The sequence below is a fragment of the Heteronotia binoei genome, chromosome 11, assembly GCF_032191835.1.
Source record: "Heteronotia binoei isolate CCM8104 ecotype False Entrance Well chromosome 11, APGP_CSIRO_Hbin_v1, whole genome shotgun sequence".
NCBI lineage: Eukaryota > Metazoa > Chordata > Lepidosauria > Squamata > Gekkonidae > Heteronotia > Heteronotia binoei.
The window spans coordinates 18,994,056-19,019,467 of NC_083233.1; the positions used below are offsets into that span (position 1 = coordinate 18,994,056).

The 25,412-nt window shown below is 46.1% G+C and overlaps 1 protein-coding gene across 1 annotated transcript in view; it reads left to right on the plus strand.

Moving 5' to 3' along the window:
• Positions 1-21,162, plus strand: part of SH3BGRL (SH3 domain binding glutamate rich protein like) — a 58,237-nt gene extending 37,075 nt beyond the window's left edge. Inside the window, exons 2-4 of the mRNA XM_060249938.1 lie at positions 8,889-9,074; positions 14,632-14,712; positions 18,651-21,162. Of these exons, the coding sequence (XP_060105921.1) occupies positions 8,889-9,074; positions 14,632-14,712; positions 18,651-18,683 (300 nt within the window). The 3' untranslated portion in view covers positions 18,684-21,162. The remainder of the gene's footprint in view (positions 1-8,888; positions 9,075-14,631; positions 14,713-18,650) is intronic.
• The last annotated feature ends 4,250 nt before the right edge of the window (positions 21,163-25,412 follow it).

Consider the following 25,412-nt stretch of genomic DNA (forward strand, 5'->3'; position numbering starts at 1 on the left):
TCCATCCCTGTTCTAAAGTATGGTCTCAAAATCTGCTGAGCCGTAACATTCACCGTGAGACTCTCAGTTGTCTTCTGCAGTTTAACCTATCTCACAAGGTTATTGAATGAAGTTTGAGACCAAGGGTGGCCAAATTTGCTTAATGTAAGAGCCACATAGAATGAACATCAGATGTTTGAGAGCTTCAAGACAGAAAGGGAGGGAGGCAAATAGATAGGGGAGGGAGAAAGAAGGCAACTTTAACTTCAAATGCCATCTCCAAGCATTGGGGTGGTGGGGGCTTCAAGAACCACATGATATCGATGAAGAAGCCACATGTGGTTCCTGAGCTGCAGTTCAGCCACTTTTGTTTAAGATCAACCAAGTTTTATCCAAAGTAAAAGCTTTCGCGGTCTGAAAAAACACCACAGGATTTAGTAAGCAGAGGTATGAAATGCTTCCAACTGCACATCAGAATGTCTTCCTGTTTGCAGAGCTACACTATATATAATTCTTTAATCTTTTTTTTTTTCCTTTTTAAACCCTTCTGTTTATTTTTCAAATGCAGCCGGCTTTTTGGAAGGGGAGGAACAGTGCGGGGATGGGCTAGAGATATGTTTTTAAAAGCCCTTTTCTCCCCTGCTGTTTTCTTCCTGAAGAACGCCACACCAAAATGCTTTTACCCATCTTTTTTCCGGGGGTGGGGGGGACACACAGGCTCCTGTAAAATTCTCCCAGCTGGGGCAAAGAAGAGCTGGGAGGGTAACATTTCCATTAAGCAAAATGGCAGGCCAAGAAAAGGTTAAAGAGTCCCTTTCCCTAACCCCCCCTCCATCCCTCCCAAGAACTGAGCCGTTGCATTTGGCAGAGAAAAGAGAGCCTCTTAAAGTGACCACAGAAAGGTTGCTGTCCCTGAGATCCCCCAGGCTCCACTGCTAGCAGCCCAGACCCGAGAATCAGCTTGCCTGCGTGCGGCTCTGACTTCCTCTTCCTGCAACTCCTGCTTATTGGGGAACTCGCCTACCATATTTGGAGCTCTCTGTGCCAGTCTGCTGACCTCACATCTGTTTGGGGGAAGGATTTGGGGTGTTTTTGACTTGCCCATATAAGGGAAAGCTGCTCGAGGCCGGTTGGTTATCTGGCCCGCATCAGCGCCGGAAGCTCCGGAGAGCTGCTTTTCTGGCAGTGAACAGCAGCCTCCTCTTCGCCAGTCTCCTAGCGACCGGAGCGTGTTTGAGGAGGGCAGGTGTGCCGTCTGCATCCGGGAACCACCTGGGTCCTTTATTTATTTCTGCGGATTTATATTCTGCCCTTCCCGCTAGGGGGCTCAGGGCAGATTACAACATATAAAAATACGTGGCTGCGATCACACACGCACACTCAATAATGCACTTTCAATCCACTTTCTGTGCACTTTCCAACTGGATTTGACTGGGTGGACTGTGGAAAGTGCATTGAAAGTGCATTATTTGGTGTGTGTGATTGCAGCCCATAATTAGAACATACAATTAGTTATAATTAAAGGTAGTCCCCTGTGCAAGCACCAGTCATTTACGACTCTGGGGTGACGTCGCATCATGACATTTTCACGGCAGACTTTTTAACGGGGTGGTTTGCCATTGCTTTCCCCAGTCATCTACCACTCTGCACCACAGGGCTACTATATAATTAGAACGTATAAGAATTACAGCAGACAGCTGCCAGGTAGGAATACACAGAATCAGAGACCAGAGCCACTGAGTAACAGGAACTTCTAAAAAACGGGGCCAATGCAGAAAAGGCTGCAGCAGGGAGGCCAGCTTAATGGGACTGTCTGCGAAATGGGAGTAATACGTTTGTGGTTAACATGCCTTTTGCCTGGTTGTGGCTTTCAGGATAGTTATCTGAACGCAGGTTGAGTCCAGTGGCACCTTTAAGACCAGGGGTGGCCAAACTTGCTTAATGCAAGAGTCACACAGAGTCAGATGTTTGAGAGCCACAAGACTAGGAAAGAAGGAAGGAAAATAGATGGGGGAGGGAAAGGTGGAAAGAAAGCAACTTTAAATGCATAATCCAAACTGCCAGCTAACTTGGCTTGGAGAAGTAATTTAAAGAGTTAAATGCCTTCTCCAAGCTGGCCAATGGGGCAGTGGGGCCATTTCCGACTCTGAGAGCCACACATCATGCGCGAAAGAGCCACATGCGGCTCCTGAGCCACAGTTTGGCCACTTCTGTTTAAGACCAACAAAGTTTTATTCAAGGTATAAGCTTTTGTGTGCAAGCACACTTCTTCCAGATACAGTGAAACAATTTCCTCAGGAAAACAGTCCATGAAAACGCTTATATGGTTATTTTTTTCCCCACACAGCAAAAATAATAAATTAATATGTGAGTTTAGAAAAATGCAGAAAGGAGATTCTACTGTAAATTACCACCTTCCTTCTCAAGCTCCCCTACCACCGACAAACAAAAAAGGGATAATTATCTGTTATTTTCTGATAAAGAAAGGCAATGTATGTTGGATAGTCCTGTAGGGTAGAGCTGTGTAGTATTTGCTCTTAAACAGAAGAAGAAGAAATCCGCAGGAAAATCCTGTAACGCATGCCTCATGCATATAAAGATTAGATTATGCAAACCTACATAAGACATAAGGGGCCCTGTGGTGCAGAATAGTAAGCTGCGGTACTGCAGTCCGAACTCACGACCCGAGTTCAGTCCCGGCGGAAGCTGGGTTTAGGTAGCCGGCTCGAGGTTGACTCAGCCTTCCATCCTTCCGAGGTCAGTAAAAGGAGTACCCAAGTTGCTGGGGGGGGAAGTGTAGATGACTGGGGAAGGCAATGGCAAACCACTCCATTAAAAAAGGCTGCCGTGAAACATTGTGATGTGACGTCTCCCCAGAGTCGGAAATGACTGGTGCTTGCACAGGGGGCTGCCTTCACCTTTTTATATAAGACATAGTAGCTCCAAGTCTGAGCTTTGAAACGGAGTCTTCCCAATTCAATCTTTCTTCTGCCGTGAACTCATTTGGAGGTCTTAGGCATGATCTGCCCTTTATAATATAGGCACGAGCATGATTATACCATGATTATGGGCAAGGATTGCAACAAGGTAATATGGGACACTTTTCAACCATCATTATTTTTCCATTCAAGTGCTGTGGAGGGGGGAGAAAGAGGAATGCAGAATGCTGAACTTCCTCCTCTTGGCTAACAGCTGTGCACATCTGGCCTTTATCTTGGGTTTGGGGGTGCTGGCTTCTTTCTCAGCATAGGGTTTTTTTGTCTTGTTCTGTCGTGAAGGAGATGTTTACATAGTTAGAGGTCCTCTTCTGCCTGAAAATTTCCAGACGGTGTGCAGCTGTTGACTGAGTAAAGCGTGGAGAGCTGTGATTCTTCAGTGGAAGAGGAGAGTCTGAAAGTGTGAGTGTGCATACATCCTAAAGGAAAGCACAGTGCTGTGCTGCGGGGACATGCACCCCCAGGTGGGCACCCAAATGGGGAGCATGTGCTTAACATACAGTACATGCACCCCCGCACCCTCCCAAATGCAACAGCCACCGCTGGCGCAATTCTAAACTTAGGAGATCCCTCAGGCTTCTACCGCATCGGTGGCTTTGCAGATTTCATCGTGTCTCCGCTCATTTGCAAGTCTAGCTTCCCAGGCTTACGAAGAAGTGTGCACGCACACGAAAGCTTATACCTAGAATTAAACTTCGTTGGTCTTAAAGGTGCCACTGGACTCAAACTTTGTTATGAAGGGCCAAGCGGGCTCAAACGAAGGTACTTGGGGGTGCTGTTTTGGAATCCTTTCCCACATGCTCTGTTCTTTTTGCACATGCATGGCGTTGCTGAACACACATGACCCTGTTGTTGGGCTTGCGTGGAAGGGCCAGCCTGACCTTTCTGCTGTCCTTATAGAGACATGTGATGCAATAAAGGTGTGCTATTGCTTGCTATAGAGACACACGCTTTTCATCCCTTCCCTACAAATATTCCAAGAAGTTTTCTTCCAACCTAAGAGGCTCTTCCATTGGAGAAAGTCACCGAGGACTGAAGGGAAGCATCCAGCTTTACGCAGCGGAGTGGTAGGATACAGGTCTGTGTTAGTGAAATAGCAGCTTCTGTAGGGAAGGGCACCATCAGAAGACAGCCTGTGACCAATGCTCCCTCTAAGCCAGGGGCGTCAAACTCATTTGTTATGAGGGCCGGATCTGATATAAATGAGACTTTGTTGAGCTGAGCCATGTCAGGTTGGGCCAGGCTGAGCCATGTCGGGCCAAGCCGTGTTTTGTATTTTCTGATTAGATGGAAACATTTCTCTGTAGCACACGATGTATGGGTCGATAGCTCAAATGTGAGAGCATCAGAGCTGATTAAAAAATCCTATGCGACACATCCTCACAAACCCTGGAGAAAGCCTTGGGGGGGGGGGCAGTACGTCAAGCATGCATATTTCTAAGTGCCATGATGGTTTCTTAGACAGAGAGCAGGCCGCTAGTATCCACTGCCCCCCTCCTTTTTACAACATTTGGGCAAGCAGTAAATCTATCTAGCCCAAGGATGTTTACGCTGCAGCCTGGCCTCTCCTTCCTCTCTTCCAGATTCACACAGACAGTTCTTATCAGGTCTGGAAGAAGTGTGAGAAAGGGAGATGTTTTTAATAGCCAAAATTCCTTTGTAATAAAAGAGATACTATGTAGTAACCTTTGAACCTGTGACTCAAATTGCATCTGTATACTATCCTTTGAAGTAATCCTATATAGTAACTATGTACCCATGTATACCTCATTACTTCCAAGGATTCTGTCCTTGGTAAAGCTTCTGAGTTTCTACAATAAAGCAACTTTTGATTCAACAACAAAAGACTAATTATTGAGAAATATCGATGCTTGACATTGTGTATCTATTTAAGATTAGGTAGCAGAGATATAAACTTTATAAAGGACACAGACAAACACAATTATTTTTTAAAAAAACCCTTAAAACATGCTTAAAACATTAGCACTTGGTTTTAAAGGGGCTTTCTTTGTATATCTCCCATGAGATCCAGGGAACTAGGCAAAGGGAGCTCTGGCTCTTTCCTTCCTTCTCCAGGGGACCAGGAGGGGGAGGAGACTCAGCCAATGGAAGAAAGAGAGGTTTGGCTCAGTAGCTCTGCTATGTGATTGAGAGAGCCTGGAAAAACACGCTTTGCCTTCCCCCCTTCCTCCCCAAAGGAGAAGCCTTAGCCAATGAAGAAAACAGAGGTTTTGCTTTGTAGCTCCTGTGTGATTGGGCAAGCCTGGCAAAGCAAGCTGTGATACGGAAGGAAGCAAGAGAGAGGGAAAAGGAAGCAGATGACAGCCAGTTGCTCAGGGGCCTGACGGGAGCCCTCTGGGGGCTTGACTCAGCCCCCGGGTTGCATGTTTGACACCCCTGCTCTAAGCTTTGGGGGCTTGTGAGCAAAAATTCATGAGCTACTGGCGTTAAAGCTGTGAGCGAGCAGTTTGGCTACTGCACAAGTCAATGTGGTCTGGGGCCATCCTTTCTGAGCTAAGACCAAAATGTATGAACCGAAGGCTAAAAAAACACGTGAGCTAGCTCACACAAACTCCGCTTAGAGGGAACACTGCCTGTGACCCGGTCCTACTTGTGACCTTTCCAGAGGTTTATGGGAAATAGGGTGGTAGGTTAAGTGGGCCACTGATCTGATTCAGTAGGGAGTGTTCTCAAACTGAAGCGTAGCAAAGTTTCCTTCCTGAACAGAAGGGCGATATAGATGACCAACTAGTCCTCCTTTCCCCAGCAGACCGCTGGATAGTTTGCTCGTCCATGCAGGTGGGCTCTTCTGCATTTGCACATGTTCGCTTTTGGCTGTTTAAAAAAAACACTCTTGCATTCTCATTGTTTTAAATTGAGCATGTGTCCCCTTTCATACACTTGTCATTTGGCACAACACGCAGCAGGCTTAGCCTAGTTTGCTTTTCACTGCAGTCAAGAGACTGATACGTTGTGCTGCCACCTTTGACTTGTGCTTACACACCTTGGATCTCCCACTTCTGAAGGCCACCAAGGAGTGAGCTCTGGGATTGGTAGCAGTCCGGTAATCTTCCATCTTAGCTCATAGGCATACAGTGGATGGTATGAGCTTCTAGGCCAGAAGTCTCCACAAACTCACTTGTTACAAGGGGTGGATCTGACATAAAGGTTGCTTTGTCGGGCTGGGCTATAGGTGCCATAAAATGTAATGCCAAGTACCGGAAACATACACTTTATAAAGGATGTGGGCAACCCCCAATGAGCAGTATTATTTTACAAAATGCAGTTGATTCCGAGCAGTGAAAGCAACTGATTTACTGGGGAGCCCGCAAAAGCCCCAATAAATGTATTTAATCATTCGCAAGACTAGGTTTTATCAGGCTCCCCCCCCCGAGTACTCAATAAACAGTCTGTTCTATTTCATAAGGTTCCATTTATTAAGAATTTCCGGTAAGATGTGCCTCAGGCTGGGATCTGAGTCAGAACGGAATACATTCAACAGGTTAAACAACATTATAGGTTCAATGCATGGCATAGTAAGCTGAGGTAAGCCCTCCCCGCCTTTACTCTCCCCCATAGCATTGCTTTGAGAACTCTGGTTTCTATTCCCACCGTCCCCAAGGTTGTGCTTTTGATAGGATGTGTTACCAAGTGTTGGCCTTAGACATAACATCCTGGGCCACTAGCATTAAGCAGGTGTGCGCGAGAGCCTGGGAAAGGAACAGCAGATAACATTCATAGAGTTCAACGTAGTGCAAAAGCAAGTACAGTCAGACAGTAACCCTTTCACGGCAAGGTCCTTGACAGGCGTTTCCCAAGGGATATCATAAAAGGGGAGCGCCTTATATTTCCATATTGAGAGCCAGTTTGGTGTAGTGGCTAAGTTCGCGGACCCTTATCTGGGAGGACCGGGTTTCATTCCCCACTCCTCCACTTGCACCTGCTAGCATGGCCTTGGGTCAGCCAGGTTGTCCTTGAAAGGGCAGCTGCTGCTGTGAGAGCCCTCTCAGCCCCACCCAGCTCACAGGGTGTCTGTTGTGGGGGAGGAAGATAAAGGAGATTGTGAGCCATTCTGAGACTTTGAGTGGAGGGCAGGATACAAATCCAATATCATCATCATCATCTTCATATGTACCAGTTGCTTGAAGACTGGGTAAGAGCCCTGAATTGGCTGGTTCTGACCCCAGGCGTTATGTTTGGCACCCCTTTTCTAGGCAAACATCCATTTCCCCCCTTACTAATTGGGAGTTCTCTGTGTGGGTGGGGATTTGTTCTTCCTGGAAGCCACAGTGTGTGCCTGTTTTTTTGCACTGTTCAGATTTTTGTATTTCAATGCTTATTTCATTTGGGGTATGTATGCTGTCCATTTTTAACAGTGATCTGTGGTCTTGATGGCGGAAGGCATTTTGTTGCAAACTCAGGTGAATCCAGTTCTGGAAGATTTTCTTCCCAGTATTCCTGACCAATGTTCCCTCTAAGCTGCAGAGTCTTGTGAGCAAAAATTCTAAGTTGTGAGCTACTGGCATTAAAGTTGTGAGGTACTGCATCAATTAGTGTGCTCTGGGGTCATCCTTCTTGAGCTAAGACAAAAATGTTTCCGTAGCTGGAGGCTCAGGAACTGTGAGCTAGCTCATGCTAACTCAGCTTGGAGGGAACACTGTTCCTGATTATTACGTATGTTCTTCTGACTTTCTCTTGATTCCCTTGGATTGTGAAGGGGTTGGAGTAAAATCCTGCAGAAACAAGAACTGGGAATGAGCCTCATGCTGTGCCAACCCTGTTGCCTTGAACTTCATTCTGGGGTGGGATCATATACCATCCTTTGCGTTCACAAAGCAGTAGGTCATTTCTTCCATCACTGGAATTCCTGCTACAAAGAACCTAGAACTTGTAGCTGTTCACTCACATGGAGCCAAAGGCTGGAAATGGGTTGGAGCTCGTTTTTTGGAACACAGAGCCTGTGGGCTGTTGGCTGGGGCACAAAAATGACTTGTTGAGGATATTGGAGATCTTGGGATGTGGAGAACTGGGCTTGAGAATGAGGTGTCTGATGGGCAGAGCCCAGTAGTCACAGCTGGGAACCAAAGAGGACATCTGGTTCTTCAGAAGAGGAACCTGGCAATGTTTCTGGTATGTGGCTTTCAAGACAAGCAGAAAATTGCCGCCTCCTCTGGTTCTGATAATCCAGCCCCAGATTTTCCTCTTTTCATTGTGGAAATCGTGAGGTTTCCCTGGAAATTCTATGATCCGGTAGTCCCGGTTGCAAAGGAGAATCAGAAGTGTGTGTGTGTGTTTGAGGGTGGGAGAACACTAAATAACGCAGGGGTGTCACTCATTTGGTACGACAAAGGACACAAACAAACACAATTAAAGATTTTTTTCTTAAAAAACCCCTTAAAACATGCTTAAAACATTAGCACTCACTGGTCTTAAAGATGCTTTCTCCCATGTGATCCAGAGAACTGGGCAAAGGAAGCTCTGGCTCTTCCCTTCCTTCCCGGGGGGCCAGAATGGGGAGGAGCCTCAGCCAATAGAAGGAAGAGAGGCTTGGCTCAGTAGCTCTGCTGTGCAATTGAGAGAGCCCCACAAAGCAAGCTCTCCCTCCCCTTTTCGTCCCCAAGAGAGGAGCCTCAGCCAATGGAGAAAATAGAGACTTTGCTCTGTACCTCCTGTTCCATTGAGCAAGCCTTGCAAAGCAAGCTGTGATGCAGAAGGAAGCAAGAGAGAGGGAGAAGGAAGTAGATGACAGCCAGTTGCTTGGGGGCCTGATAGGAGCCCTCCAAGGGCCTGATTTGGCCCCCGGGCTTGACACCCTTGAAATAATGCTTTGCTTTGGAATTCTGCTGACAGCAAATAAGCCTTCTGGTATCTGATTCATCTTTCTCTTTTCCTCCTTTCCTTTCCGTGTTCTAGATTAAAAAGCAGCAGCAAGACGTGCTGGGCTTCTTGGAAGCCAACAAGATTGAATACGAGGAGAAGGATATTGCAGCCAATGAAGAGAACCGCAAGTGGATGAGGGAAAATGTCCCTGAAGAGAGCCGGCCGACCAGCGGGAATCCATTACCCCCTCGACTCTTTAACGACTGCCGATACCTCGGGGTGAGAGCCGGGCCTCCCATTTTGTCCCTTTTTGCCTCAATTACTGTGTGAATCTTGTAGATACAAGTCACAGAAACACCATCCTGTACAATGGCCCTGTTCATCTTAGTGCATAGATAGGGTGGCCAGCTCCAGTTTGGGGAAACACTTGGAGATTTAGGGGGTGGAGCCTGGGAAATACCTGGAGATTTGGGGGGGGGGGTGGAGCCTGAGGAGGATACGGCTAGGGGAGGGGAGGGACTTCAGTGGGGTAGGATGCCACAGAGTCCACCTAGAGAGCCAGTCTGGTGTAGTGGTTAAGTGCGGACTCTTATCTGAGAGAACTGGGTTTGATTCCCCACTCCTGCACTTGCAGCTGCTGGAATGGCCTTGGGTCAGCCTCGGCCTTTGTGTCCTGTTGTTGGCCCTCCAGCAGAAGTGGTTGGCCAACAATCAACTTCATACCTGCTGTAAGGATGAAGGGCTGCCTGGGGCAGAGATTTCCTACCTAAGGTAATGAATAGGGGTGGAGGGGTTCAATTCAGAATATCTTAATAGGCAAGTTGGGCCTATGGAACAGGCATCTATAATCCATCCTCACCCTCCCTTTCAGTGAAACCCAGGCCTCATTTTGTGCAGGAGCTCACAGGAGTGGAGCTCCGGAACCTCTAAATTTTATTGTGCTCTTTCTTTCTCTCCCACCCCCTGATACTTGCTTCTGGGCTCCATTGTTCAAACCCTCTGTGAGAATTTTGCTGAACTCTTAAGATCTGACAAACTTTCTAATATCCACCCCCCCCCCCCGCAAAAAATGGAAAAATAACCAAAACATATAAAGCAGACATCATGCCACTGTGGCCACATTGGAGAAAGTCATTAAAAAAGTATGATGGGAGTAAGGTTTTATTATGGCCATTCTAATTCAAGAAGCATTTTAATGGTAGATGCTGAGCTGATGTAATTTAGTACACCTTCCGGTGATGTCAGAGGTGTGTGGCATATGCAAAGGTAAAAAAAGGTAAAAGGCAACGGTGGAAGCACCAGTCGTTTCCAACTCTGGGGTGATGTTGCTTTCACAACATTTTCACAGCAGACTTTTTACGGGGTGGTTTGCCATTGCCTTCCCCAGTCATCTACACTTCCCCCCAGCAAGCTGGGTACTCATTTTACCGACCTTGGAAGAATGGAAAGCTGAGTCAACCTGAGCCGGCTGCCTGAAACCAGCTTCTGCCGGGATTGAACTCAGGTCGTGAGCAGAGAGTTCAGACTGCAGTACTACAGCTTTACCACTCTGCACTACGGGGCTCTATATGCAAAAGAGTTGTGCTAAGAGACCAACCTTTAAGACCAACAAGGTTTTATTGGTCTTAAGAGTGGTACTGGACTTTAACTTTATTCTTTTGCTTCAGACCAACACGGCTACCTGCCTGGATTGCAACTGAAACAGCAACCCATGTGATGTCTGACCTTAAGAAATTCCAGGGGTGACCTCCCCCCTCCCCACATTCCATTCTCCTCGGCCAGTCTTGCGACTTTGCAGAATGTCCCTCTTGCTGTTTTGTAAGGCAGGATTCTGCTTAGCTGCCTCCAGTGGGACGCAGGCGATCTGTGAAATTCTGTGCCCTTAATGGCTGCTCCCTCCCTGACTTCGCCTCCTGTCTCAGTAAGAGCCATGCAGTGAGCCTTGTGCTGTTGCCTGAGGTCTTTATCTTAAGATTGTCCCCGCCCCCCCTTCCCCCCCCCAGGGCCAATGGATTGCATCATGCAGAACTGCTGGGAAATTGGCTGGAGAAGGGGAAGTTAAAAAAAGAAACCTTTCTCACAGTTGGATTTGCGCAAAAAATAAAAATAAAATTCTGCTTCCTTGAGCTGCATTTAGAGGCCGTGTTGCAAATACAGAGTCTGGATTTAGCATGGAAATGTATGTGGTTAAAATGTACAGTGTGTATTTATTGGCAACAGGGTGTATGCACTGTGTGGTATCTTCTTGTCCTGCGTTTCCCTCCAGGATATCATTAGGTGTTTAGATTATCAGCTGTCTCTTATATTTCTTTTTTTCTGTGCCCCCAAATGCATTCTGTTTGCATTCACAGTGTACACGCTTGCGCTTTCTATGAGGCAGTTCAGAAGTGGGCATCCAGTGGAGACTAAACACACATTTACCTTTACGTTTGACATTCTTATTCAGTGAGCTCACTTTTTATCGGTTACGTAGAGAACTTTGTTATTTATATAGTCTTACATTTAAAAAAAGAGCCCCATGGCGCAGAGTGGTAAAGCTGCAGTACTGCAGTTGGAGCCCTCTGCTCACGACCTGAGTTCGATCCCAGCAGAGGCAACGTCACCCCAGAGTCGAAAACGACTGGTGCTTGCACAGGGGACTGCCTTTACCTTTACATTTTAAAAAGCTGCAGGATAATTAAGTCCAAAATACAGGACGCTTGCATATGCAGTGTGTGATCTTAAGCCAGGGGTGGCCAAACTGTGGCTTGGAAGCCACATGTGGCTCTTTTACACATTGTGTGGCACTTGAAGTCCCCACCACCCAGTCAGCTGGCTTAGAGAAGGCATTCATTCTTTAAATCACTTCTTTAAGTCAAACCAGGCCAACCAGCAGCTTGGAGAATGCATTTAAAGGTAAAGTTGCTTTCTTTCCACCTCTCCCTCCTTCCTCCATCTTTTTGCTTCCCTTGCTTCCTTGTCTTTTGGCTCTCAAACAGCTGACATTTATGTCTTGCAGCTCTCAAACATCTGACGTTTATTCTATGTGGCTCTTGCATTAAGCAAGTCTGGCCACCCCTGTCTTAAGCTTGAATGGCCTTCCTGCAGCTTCAAAATAAATTCAGGCATGCTACAGCCTTGGTGGCTGAGTGGGTGCTGTGCTGTTTCCAGAAGGCCAGTGCTGAAGTGCTCCTGGACTCCCTGAGGAAGAGCTCCACTCCAGATAGAGTTGCCGGGTCTTACCTTCTCAGCGGTGGGGGTGGAAGGGAGCTTCTCGAGGGTGTTGGGGTGACATCACCCCACGTGAACGCCCCATGATGATGACACGTGGAAGTGATGTGATCACACTGGGGATGCTGTAGGCCAGGGTGGCCAAACTTGCTTAACATAAGAGCCACATAGAATAAACGTCAGATGTTTGAGAGCCGCAAGACATGAACGGCAGAGGTTTGAGAGCAGGAAGGAAGGAAGGGAGGGAGGGAGGGAGGGAGGGAGGGAGGAAAATTGAGGAGGGAAGGAGAAATGGAAAGAAAGCAACTTTAAATGCATTCTCTAAGCCATTATCTGGCTTGGCTTGGAGAAATGATTTAAAGAGACAAATGCCTTCTCCAAGCTGGCTGATGGGATGGTGAGGGTTTCAAGAGCCACACAATATGTGTGAAAGAGCCACATGTGGCTCCTGAGCCACAGTTTGGCCATCCCTGCTGTAGGCTCTCCTTCCACTTCAGGGTTATCAGAAAGCAGGGTGGGGGTGGGATTGAATGTCTTCTTGTAACAGGACCAATGTATGACAGCAGGAGAGCTTGTGCAATAAACTAATAAGACATAGCAGTAACAGCGGCTCTAAGACCAACATAGCATAGGCCAGGGGTGTCGAACTCATTTGTTATTAGGGCCGGATTTGACATAAATGAGACCTTGTCAGGCCAGGCCATGTGGATCATAATATGTCCGCTCAGGTAGCGGACATATAAACTTTACAAAGGGCACAGACACACAAAGATTTTTTTTTTGCTTAAAATAAAACATGCTTAAAATATTAGCCTGCTTGCAATATTTTGTTTTACAGTCTCTGTTAAATGTCACCTCTTGCTATGAATTATTGCATCAAAAACTGCAGACAATGTCTGTGCTGTACCAGTCTTGAATATGTGCTGTTCAGGTGTGCACATCTGTAAGTTGCAAACCTGCTTTTGATTCATTGACATTCATTACAGACATCTCATGAACATATGAAGCTGCCTTATACTGAATCAGACCCTCAGTCCATCGACGTCTACTCAGACTGGCAGTGGCTCTCCAGGGTCTCAAGCTGAGGTTTTTCACGCCTATTTGCTTGGACCCCTTTTTTTTTTAGTGGAGATGCCAGGGATTGAACCTGGGACCTTCTGCTTCCCAAGCAGATGCTCTGCCACTGAGCCACTGTCCCTCCCTCATGGTCAATGCTTTGAGCCTAGGACCCAGAGGAACATGAAGCAGCTGGCCTTGTGAGCTTTTGTACAGAAGTTGCTTCAAGTACTAATCAAGAGCATGTGAAGGCACCATGGCACAGACTGAGGGCTATGTGCTTGTCTACAAAACTATCATTTCCCCCAGAAAATTGACTACAACTAAAAAAAAAATACAACTTCCCCCCCAAAAACAACTACAAGAACAGAGACAGCCATGTACAGTGGTCAGTGTCAGCCCACTATCTGGGAAGTCTAAATTAAAGATCCCCAATCAAAGGAAAATGTGAAAAAATAATAATGAAAATTTGCTGGGTAAACCTGGGGTGGAACACACTCTCAGCCTAATGCTGATATTTCTCTTCTAAATAGTTCACATGCTTTCCTGTTGCGAAAGACTGGAGGGCATGAGTACAGTGAAAAAGAGGTGGGGAACCCAGTGACTCCCATAACAAGCCCAACAAAACTCTCTCTCTGTAGCAAGGCAAAAAGCTCATACCTTCACTAAAATGCTAGTCTTAAAAGCACTCTTTGTAGCTCTCCTGATGGTGGGGACTGGGCAAAGGAAGCTCTGGCTCTTTCTTTCCTTCCCCAGGGCAGGAGGGGAGGAGCCTCAGCTATTCATTAGAAGGAAGAGAGGCTTGTCTCAGTAGCTCTGCAGAGTGATTAATTGAGCCTGGCAAACATAATCATCCAGCAGAGGTATAGAGTCAAGCTCCCTCATTGGTTAAGGCTGCTCCTGCATCCTCCTCCCTTTGGGAAAAGGGAGGAGAGAGAGGGAAAGGCTGCTTTGCTGCTCTGGCTTATCTGGGGAGAAACACAAAATGGCAACCGAAAAAAGCAGGCAAGGGAAAATGAAGCAGAGGACAGCCAGTTGCTGGAGGAGGGCCTGATTGGAGCCCTCTGCGGGCCTGATCCGGTCCACGGGCAACATGTTTGACACCCCTGGCATAGACAGATCCAGGTGGGCAGCCATGTTGGTCTGAAGCAGTTGAACAAAGCAGAAGTCCCGTAGCACCTTTAAGACCAACCAAGTTTTATTCAGAATGTAAGCTTTCGTGTGCTAACAGCACACTTCTTCATACGAGGGGATCAGGCACAGTGGGCTGAATTACCCTCTTAACCCACCAACTGCATGTATTTCAGCTCACTGTGCCTGATCCCCTCGTCTGAAGAAGTGTGCTTTTAGCACACGGAAGCTTACGTTCTGAATAAAACTTGGTTGGTCATAAAGGTGCCACTTGACTCCTGCTTTGTTCAATAGCGTAGACAATGCTTCTTGGTTCCTCCCCCCCCCCCCAAAAAAAAACACCCAGCTCCCTTCCCTCCCCCACTGACACTTTCCAGATTCCAGGACATTGCACTGGAGAGATTTATGTAAAGTTTTGTGCTTTCTGTCTGTCTCAAAGGATTACGAAGCCTTCTTTGAAGCTCGAGAAAACAATGCCGTCTACGCTTTCTTAGGCCTGACTGCCCCCCCTGGCTCAAAGGTACGTGCTGTTGTCATTGGGTATTTAGTTCTCATGACTCTTAGTCAGATGCTCATCGTCATTTGCTGGCAGTTGGGAGGTAGCCGAACTTTGCTGGCAGACCTCGATGACTGTAAGCGTACGGGATGGTAGGATGGTTCAAAAGGCGGAACCCCCACTGGCGTGCAGGGCTCAGAGTGATGGTTAAATTTGTATCAGGGAAAAAAATAGAAGAAGATGAAGATGAAGATATTGGATTTATATCCCGCCCTCCACTCCGAAGAGTCTCAGAGCGGCTCACAATCTCCTTTACCTTCCTCCCCCACAACAGACACCCTGTGAGGTAGAGGAAGATATTGGATTTATATCCCGCCCTCCACTCCGAAGAGTCTCAGAGCGGCTCACAATCTCCTTTACCTTCCTCCCCCACAACAGACACCCTGTGAGGTAGAGGAAGATATTGGATTTATATCCCGCCCTCCACTCCGAAGAGTCTCAGAGCGGCTCACAATCTCCTTTATCTTTCTCCCCCACAACAAACACCCTGTGAGGTGGGTGGGGCTGAGAGGACTCTCACAGCAGCTGCCCTTTCAAGGACAACCTCTGCCAGAGCTCTGGCTGACCCAAGGCCATTCCAGCAGGTGCAAGTGGAGGAGTGGGGAATCAAACCCGGTTCTCCCAGATAAGAGTTCGCACACTTAACCACTACACCAAACTGGCTCTCCAGTGGATAGGAGGCTCGAGGGTGGTTTTTTTTCCTTTTTGCAACTTGAAAGGGTTTATTTTATTTTAAAGATGTACCTTTTGCAAAGAAAATCTGTTCTTCCCCTTTGAAGGCAGAAGACTGTGCTTGTCTTTTGTGATAAACGCTGCCTTAGGTTAGACCTGTTCTATAGAACTGTCTAGGCCGGTTAAGTATTGGGTTGCTGGGGAAACTCTGATTTGATTTTGATTGGATGAGACAAGACTTGCTCTCTAGTCAGGCGTTCACCTAAAACAGACATGTTAGCATTTTGGAGTCACTGGATTCTCCCCCACATCACGCCAAATTCCAGAACCTGATAATTCTTTCTCTGTCATCGGACCTTCAGAGGAGAAATTCATCAGCCAAATATTTTTGGGTTTTTTTGTATTTTTTTGTGTGTGTGTGTCTGCACCTGTAAGTCATGTCAACCTCTGGTGACTGGCACCTACTGGGGGTCTGGAGGATATTCAGGGTGGTGGCTGAATAAGCCTGCCCTTGCCTTCCATCTGGGTATTTCAAGAACAGTTTCCCATCCAAGTACTAATCACAGTTGACCCTGCTCAGCTTTTGAGATCTGACAAGATCAGGCTTGCCTGGGCTATCCAGGTCAGGGTCACCAACCGAATTCTGAAATGTTCAGGATCCTAAAAGATTGGAATATAAGTCCTGAAGCAGTGCTGAATTATTTTTGAACGTGCTCATAATCAGCACTGAGGCATCTTCCCACCAGCCCGATGAGCTAGGAGATGTTTTTCACAAGACACATTCAAGGGAGATAGGTTTTTGTCCATGGCGATTTACAGTAATGGCGAAATAGGACCTCCATATTCTGAGGCAGTTCATTGAGTTTCTGCAGGACAACAATGGGGTGCTTAGACCCCTCTGCCCAAAGGTGGCTAGTTGGCCAACCTGGGGAACAGGAGTGCAAGGGCTGGAGCAGGGGTGTCAAACATGCAGCCTGGGGGCTGAATCAGGCCCCCAAAGGGCTCCTATCAAGCCCCCAAGCAACTGGTTGTCACCTGCTTCTGCATAACAGCTAGCTTGGCAAGGCTTGCTCAATTGCACAGGAGATAGAGCAAAATCTCTATTTTCTCCATTGGCTGAGGCTCCTCCCTTGGGGAGGAAGGGGAGGAAAGCAGAGCCTGTTTTTCCAGGCTTTCTCAGTCGCACAACAGAGCTACTGGAAGGTGCTTCCTTTGCCCAGTTCCCTGGATCCCAGGGGAGAAATATAAAGAAAACACCTTTAAGACCTCGTGTTCACGTTTTAAGCATGTTTTAATTTTTTTTTAAAAAAATATTTAATTGTGTTTGTCCGTGTCCTTTATAAAGTTTATATCTCTGCAACCTAATTTAAATAAGTACACACATGGCCCAGCCTGACCCAACATGGCCCGGCCCAACCAAGTCTCATTAATGTCAGATACGGCCCTCGTAACAAATGAGTTCGACACCCCTGGGCTAGAGGGATCTGTAATCTGTTCCTGCAAGGACTGCTTTATGTCAGCTACCTTTTTGAGTTCCCTTCCAAGCCTTCTGAGTCAAAGCTGCTTTTGTCAAGATACCTGGTATCTGGCGAAAGCAGCTTTGACTCTCTGAAGCAGGGGAGTCAAACTTTGGCCTGGATGAAACCGGCCCATCCAGGGTTCTTATCCAGCCCCCGAGTGACTGGTGTGAGTGAGGGAAGGCGAGAGGCTGCGGGGGGGCGGGGTTGGCATAGGCACACATGGTGAGGTTTGTGTGGTCAAAGCTGTCAAAAAATGAAAGGAAATGGCTAGGGCAGAGATGGGGAAGAGTGGCTCTCCAGATGTTTTTTTTCCCCCTACAACTCCCATCAGCCCCAGCCAGCATGGCCAATGCCTGGGACTGATGGGAGTTGTAGGCAAAAAAAAAATCTGAGAGCCACTGTTCCCCACCCCTGGGCTAGGGGGTGGGTATGGTATCTTTTGGGGAAAAAACTAGTTTTGCATATGATTAAATACATTTATCGGGTCTTTTGTGGATTCCCCAGTAAAACAGTTGTTGAGAGCCAGTTTGGTGTAGTGGTTAAGTTCACGGACTTTTATCTGGGAGAACCGGGTTTGATTCCCCACTCCCCCACTTACACCTGCTGGAAAGGCCTTGGGTCAGCGATAGCTCTCGCAGAGCTGTCCTTGAAAGGGGCAGCTTCTGGGAGAGGTCTCTCAGCCCACCTACCTCACAGGGTGCCTGTTGCGGGGGATGAAGGTAAAGGAGATTGTGAACCGCTCTGACACTCTGAAATTCAGAGTGAAGGGCGGGGTATAAATCCAATATCATCATCATCTCCTCCTCCTAGGAATCGAATTGCTTTTTGTTTGTATTTTGAGTAAAAAAACCAACAATATTGTTAACTGGATTTGCCTGTGTCATTTATGAAGTTTGTATCTTTGGTACCAGGCATTACATTTTCTGGCAGACATGGCCCGGCCTGAGAAAGTAACATTTATGTCAGATCTGGTCCTCGTAACATATGAATTTGACCCCTGCACTCTAAAGCTCATACTTTGGATGTTTAGCTTGTCTTTAAGGTCCTAATGGATGCAAATCTTGTATTCAGCCCAACTTTCCCCTTGTACACAATATCTCCAAGGGTCTTTTCATAATAATGGAGATTGCTAGAAGCTATATGAACATAGGAAGCTGCCTTATACTTAATCAGACCCTTGGTCAATCAAAGTCAGTGTTGTCTACTCAGACTGGCAGCGGCGCTCCAGGGTCTCAAGCTGAGGTTTTTCACGCCTCCGGCATCTTTTTAGTTGGAGATGCTGGGGATTGATTCTGGAACCTTCTGCTTACCAAGCAGATGCTCTACCACTGAGCCACCATCCCTCCCCAAACATGAACATATGAAGCTGCCTTCTACTGAATCAGACCCTCGGTCCATCAAAGTCAGTATTGTCTACTCAGACTGGCAGCGGCTCTCCAGGGTCTCAAGTGGAGGTTTTTCAGGCCTATTTGCCTGGACCTTTTTTAGTTGGAGATGCCGGGGATCGAACCTGGGACCTTGTGCTTACCAAGCAGATGCTCTACTACTGAGCCACCGTCCCTCCCCAAGTTCTGCCTGGGAGACTTTGTCGTTCGATTGGTTTTTGCCCCAGTTTTCCCCTTCTTCTCCAGCAGCAAGCGTCCAAGATGTTAACATTTTGCTCCAAGGATTTTATCGGTTGATGATGTTGATGATGTTGTTTTTTTCCAGGAGGCGGAAGCCCTTGCAAAGCAAGAAGCATGATTTCCCCGCTCCCTGCCCCCCTCCCTGCATAGAGCCTTAAATATTCTGCAAAGGGAAACTTCCACAGCTTTTTCTACAATGGCAAAATTGTCAGTGCTTCAAAAAAACAGGAAAGGTTTCCTTGGTTTTTCCTCAAATAGCGATTGCTGTGCACAGCATCAAATACAGCGCCAGGACAAAAATTGCAAGACAAAAATCACACGAGCTGAAGACGGTGGGACCAATAGTAAATCTTTTGATTTTTTTTTTCTAGCCCGTATAACATATTTTGGCAATTGCATTGTTTTTTGTAAACTCTTTGAAATACCACATTTTGCTATTAATAATGCCAATTTGTAACCAGAGATCCAGCTGTTTAAAGGGAGAGGGGAGGGAATTTCTGCGAAGAAGCCCCAGTGCCTGAATTGCCTCAGAGATGATTGGGGGTGGGGTGGGAAATAATGTTTATGTCTTTTAAAATTTTGACTTTTTCTGCGTAAGAAAACCCTTGTGTAACATAGTAATGATCATAACTGCTCACTGAAATTAGGGTGTTTCTGGGGGCTTTTTCCTGTATTGCAATTTTGTGGTTCACAGCATAGGTTTCCAAAAAACGAAAAGAAAAGAAATGTTATGAGATTTTCTCTGAATTGAACCATGTGGGGGAATGTCACAGACAACAGGTCCCTGCTTTAATTGACTGTCTTTGCAGGACCCAAACGCACCAATCTGCATAAGGTTTTACTGCTGAATTGATGAAATTGGCATCAGTGACGAGATGGTGGTATAACCAGTGCTTTTTTTGTAGCAGGAACTCCTTTGCATATTAGGCCGCACACCCCTGATGTGACCAATCTTCCTGCAGTTTACAGTAGACCCTGTACTAAGAGCTCTGTAAGCTCTTGGAGGATTGGCTGCATTAGGGGTGTGTGGCCTAATATGCAAAGGAGTTCCTGCTACAGAAAAAGCCCTGGGTATAACTCCCCCCCCCCCCAAATCCCCCCCCCCAGCGGTAGTCGTTATTTCTGCAAGTCGTAAAACTTTCCATGTAACAATATGCACACGTTCCATTCCATCGTACAAAGTCTTGTCTTTGCAAAGCAGGATGAAATCAGAGGTTGAGTCATTCCAAAGAACGAAACTTGTACAATTTGGCTGCTGTATGGGAACAGAGAGATTGAGAACAGGGGCCATGGTCTGAGAATCGTCGAGACAGATCCACGACACTGCGCTCAGCGCTTGATTATCTTGTAAAATATCGTATTGTTTCAGTACGTTAAGGCTTCTAATTAAAAAGCGATATCAAAGGCTGCAGTCCTCTTGAAATAGTGTCTTAATGTCATGTCGATTGGGGGTGGCAGCAAGAATGGGGCCGAACCCAAGGGGTGATGCCCTTCCAAACTATTTGTTTGCCTGCTGGCAAAAACCCTCACAACTGACTTTCTGCATATGGGCTAGAAAGGGTCTCTAATATCTATTATAGAGTGTATTTGATATTTGCTACCAGTTTATTAAATTTTCCTTTCTTTTTTTTTTAAAAAAGTGTATTTTGACTCAGATTAATTCCAGTTCATGGGACTCTGACCAGAATTTTTGAAAAAGCACTTTTGGGAGCTGGGCTTTCTTTCAGAAACTTATGTGATCTGTGGTCTTCTTAGCAGTGCTTTTTCTTAACTGATAAGTTTGAGCAAGTCATTACCTATACTTTAAAAAGAGGAAAAGCTAGAGGAGTAACTTTTCCAGTTGATCTGTGCTTTCTGCCAGAGATTTTGTATAATCATTTTCACTTTAAAAAAAAAAAAAAAACCCAGTAGTTGACTACCCTAGTTTACAAGTGCTTTAATCGACCAGAACTGGAAACAGAATGATCTCTGGGCCAGTTTGTGCTACACAGTTTCTGTATATATGGATCTTGAAATCTATGAAGACATGCTTAAGCGCACTCCGTTTGGATCCGATCACGTACTCCCTTGTCTTCTATTGGCTACATAAAATTCTTGTCCATTTCCTGTTTGCAACACCTTTCTGCAACATCTAAATTGGGCTACTGTGGCTACTGCTTGCCTCTCAACCAAAGCCTGGCAAACCAGATCAAAATAGAGGGTGGGGGAAGGGCCATGCTAAATTTTGAATGAAAACCCCTCTTTGTGTTTTTTGTATCTGCTGTGTAAGATTAAAATCTTAAATTAAGTGCACTGTCTAGACGTTCCTCCTGAGATAATATGGCTTCCCCCAAAATAATAAGTCAGAGGCAGGGGAACAAGTCAGAAGCCCAAAAATGCTCCCAGTTGACAGCCGTTCTGACACAGGCAGCTAACCGCCCCAAAGGAAGAAACTCAGAAAGGGAGTGATTTGGTAATTTCCAGGACAGCAACATGGAAGGAATTTGCTAATTTCTCTCCTCGCTGTCCCGCTTTATAACAAAAAAATAAGGTAAGACTGCCATATGCTAACTTTTGTTGTACTGTTAGAATAAAGCAGCTTAAATATTGTTGGCCAATATGATTCCTGCTTGCCTTTTCTATTTTTGTTTCCTTTCGTTTTGAAAATGGTTTTTAATTTCAAATAGAAGTGTTATCTTAACAACCCAAAGCAGCAGCCCTGTGTTGAGTAGAATTATTTTTGAAACCTTGAACCCCATTCCAGACGGGGTAGCTGCATTAGTCTGTATAATTTCCTCAGTGCCTGAATTGCCTCAGAAATGACTGAAAAAAATAAGCTGCATTAGTCGGTATAATTTCAGCTGTAAAACATGATTACATATGAACATACGAAGCTGCCTTCTACTGAATCAGACCCTCGGTCCATCAGAGTCAGTATTGTCTACTCAGGCAGCCGCTCTCCAGGGTCTCAAGCTGTGGTTTTTCATGCCTATTTGCCTGGACCCTTTTTAGTTGGAGATGCCAGGGATTGAACCTGGGACCTTCTGCTCACCAAGCAGATGCTCTACCACCGAGCCACCATCCCTGCTTAATTAATTAATCCCTGATTAGGATCTATAATATAGTGGGTTCTATGGATCGATGAGTCTTAGAGAGCACACGAAAGCTTTCTGAATAAAACTTGGCTGGTCTTAAAGGTGCCACTTGACTCCTGCTTTGTTCAACTACTTCAGACCAAGGCGGCTGCCTGCTTGGCTCTACCGTATAATATGTGTCACTCATTCCTGCCTCTGCTGGATTCTTAGTTGCCCGTGCCTGTCTATGTAGCAAATAGGGGCGATCCTAATGGGAAATGCACAAGGATCTTGATGGGACATTCTTTCAGTAGAGCAGGAAATGGATGCTTGAGCCGCTTGTTTATGTGCTTCTTGCTATGTCAAATAATGCATGAAGTTCTTTGCCGATTGGTTTCCCCAGGGAGTGCCCAATTCTCATCACCGGGGCCAGTCTATATATTCGGGTATGCCTCTGGTAAAACGCTGTCCCTATTTGGGGAGATCTTTTTTAAAAGATGCGATAGTATGCACAAGCTTCCAACCTGGATGCCGTGTAAACTCCCTCTCTCTATAATGCAAGTTGCTGAATATGTCTTGAATTGTAAATTACAAAGTGTCTACGAAGCCATTTTAAATTAGCCGGGATACTAAAAACACAACCTTCAGAAGCTGGTGCAGAACAGGCTAAGCTGTTTTAGGACAAATGTACAGCCGGCAGAGAAGAGGCTTCAGGACTGTGTAATAACAGGGAGGGAAGAAAATACATCCCTCTTCTGTTTGAGAACTAGCACGTTAGTGTATCTTTGACTCTTTTCATCCCCCACCCCAGCTGAAAGACCCTAATGCTTATAGAACTGCATTTTACAATTTTCTGTTGGAAACTCCCTCACAGAACAGCAGCTTCTTGGGCTGAGAGAATCATTAAGCTAGTTTGTTTAGTGGGATAAAGTATTCCCTCTGCTTTTTTGCGATTCATGGAAGGAAGCCAGATTTTCTTTTCCCAAGAGCTGAATTTGGATGTCAGCTGAAATCCAAATGGCGTGTAGATCCGAGTATGGAGTGATGATTCTGCTGCACCCTGAAAATCCTTGGGAAGTGATAAAATGGTAAAGTGGATCTGCCTGAGAACATAAGAGAAAATTTGTTGGATCAGGCCAATAACCCATCCATGCCAACACTCTGTGTGACTCTGTTTCACACGGTGGCCAAAACCCAGGGGCCGTCAGGAGGCGTGTTATTTTTGAGAGTTGCCAAATTAATTGTCTTCAGAGGCTTTGGGTGTCAAACCCCAAGGACAGAATTTGGCCTTTCTTTAAGTCCTGTTTCTGTTTTTAAGAACTGATATAAGTCTTCTAAAAGTCTTAAGTTGTTTCTATTTTTATAGCCTTAATTGTTGCTCTTAATGGTTGGCTGCCTATTTAAAAATAAATAAATAAATAAATTCCCAGTGATCCTTCTTGGTTCCGGATTGCTAAATCCCTAATCACAAGATGTTTGGTTTCCCCCATTTTTACATAAACATTTTGCTAGCATCTCAAGATTTATTTCAGGTTGTTGCTTTTGGTCTTTCTGTTTAAGTTAGACGGAATCTTGAAAATCAAACGAAACCACGCAACCCAAATTTTCATCCTTCTGTAACACAAGCTGCACATCTGCCTCTAATGTCCATTCTGTTCTTTCATGTGGTATGCAAATAAAAGTTTCCACTTGGCATGCACCCAAGCTTGATTTGTGTTCTGTTTCCTGTTTGCAACCTGCAGTGCTTCTGTGCTTTTCTAGGGCAGTGGTCATCAGTCTTTCCAAACTTTAGCCTGATAGCTTTATACCAAGTCAGACCGTTGGTTTTTCCTGATCAGTATTGCCTACTCTGATTGGCAGGAGGTCTCAAGAAGAGAAAGATCTTCCCAAACATCTGCTGAGATAGTTTAGAGATGGCCAGATGTTGAACCTGGGAACTTCTTCAGGCAAAGCTGGGTCACACCTCCAAAATAAGATACATGTGAGACTATAAGGAAGTGATATACTATGTGTGTCAAAGCAGGTCTAGTACTTTATTAGAATATCCCAGCTTTGTCATATGATATACCAGAGCTTTGCTCGCACTTACGGTGCATCTTTTACCCTGGCCCTTCTTTAATACTAAATGGTTTATTGACAAAATGAGCAGATGGCAAAGCCTAATTACTTCCTATCTGTTTAAGTCTTCCTAGATTGGTCTTCCCTGTAACCCAAGATGGCGGTGGAATTCCTTGACCCACTATATGTCTGCACCAATGTTCCCTTTAAGCTGCAGAGTCTTGTGAGCAAAAATTCTACTTCGTGAGCTACCGGCATTAAAGTTGCGAGCTACTGCAAAAATTAGTGTGCTCTGGGGTCATCCTTCCTGAGCTAAGACAAAAATGCGTGAGCTGGAGGTTAAAAATCTGTGAGTTAGCTCATGCTAACTCAGCTTAGAGGGAACACTGGTCCATGCATAGCCCAGTTGTAGGTTGTGACTGAAGAGTTGAAGAGCAATGATCCGGTTTTTTTCCAGTATGCAAAAAATCTGCAATATTGGCTACAGTTTCAACTTTAGGACTGGACCAGACGCCCCAGTCTGATGCATGCATGAAAGCCATTCCATTCACTTCACCGCACGTAACATCTACTCCTCCAGCACACATTTGGTTGGGGCAAATGCGTGTTGCCCAATCGTTAATTGTACATCCCATTAAAATATGAATCTTCTCCCATTTTCTGATCATGAGAGTTAACAAATAGAACTAATTTATACACAACTTCTGTTCCGAGTGAAAATACAAGCTGGGGTTGCTGGGAGTGGGCACACTTCATGAGATGGCGAAGGAGGTAGGTAGAATGCATGAATATATGTACATTTGCCACTCTTTGTAATGCATGAAGTCACTGATGCTTTTCTGTTTTTGCATACCCTCTGTTTTGGTCAGGCAAGATCGTATTTTCAAAATTGCTGTTCAGACTCTAAAGGAGAGGAAATACATTTCAGGTGAAAAACAAAGCCAAAGTTCACAACTCTCATGAGTTAGTCTCATTTTTTAAAAAACAAATAAACAACAGACTGGCTCAAGAAGAAAGCACTTTCTGCATAATCTTGTTGCCGATGGATCTGCTGGTTACATGAAAGAGAAAAAAGGGAAGGAAAAGTGTAGAAACCCTTTAATAGCTGCAGAATTTATTCCTTCTTGTATGTTTGTAATGTACTGGGAGACGAGCCGTGGTGAAGGCATAGGTCTTTATTGGCTAGTACATCACACGCAACTGAGAACACGCGGCCGGGTCCGCTAATATATACATGCCTCCCGGAACATCCCCTTCGCTGGCCAGCCCAATCCTGGCCAGTCAAACTTCCCGCCCTTGGTCAGGATTGGCAGTGGCTTTTCCCGCGCTGCGCACGGCGACCCGAGGGTGGCTCGGGTCGCGCGGCGCTTGCGCTGAGTCCGATACACTACACTCCTCCCCTCCTAGTTTAAACTACATAGTCCTGTAGGTACGCTGGCGTCCTGCGTTCCCGTGTTGATCTCCTCGGGGTTGCCGTTGGTGTGGGGCCCGATCCCAACGTGGGTGGCGCCGTTTCTGGCTGTTGCCGGCCCGGGTCGGGTGCTGGCTCCGGTTCTGGTCTCGCGGCTGCCGGGGCCTCGTACGTGGGTAGCTCCTGTATTGGCGGGGCCCCTTCTGGCGGTTCCGTTGCTGGCGGTTCCCTACTCTCTGCCTCTTCTGCCTCCTCGGGTAGGGTGCGGCGGCGCAGCTGGTCGATGTGCCGCCTCAGCACCTGGCCTCCGGCGGTGGTTACCTCG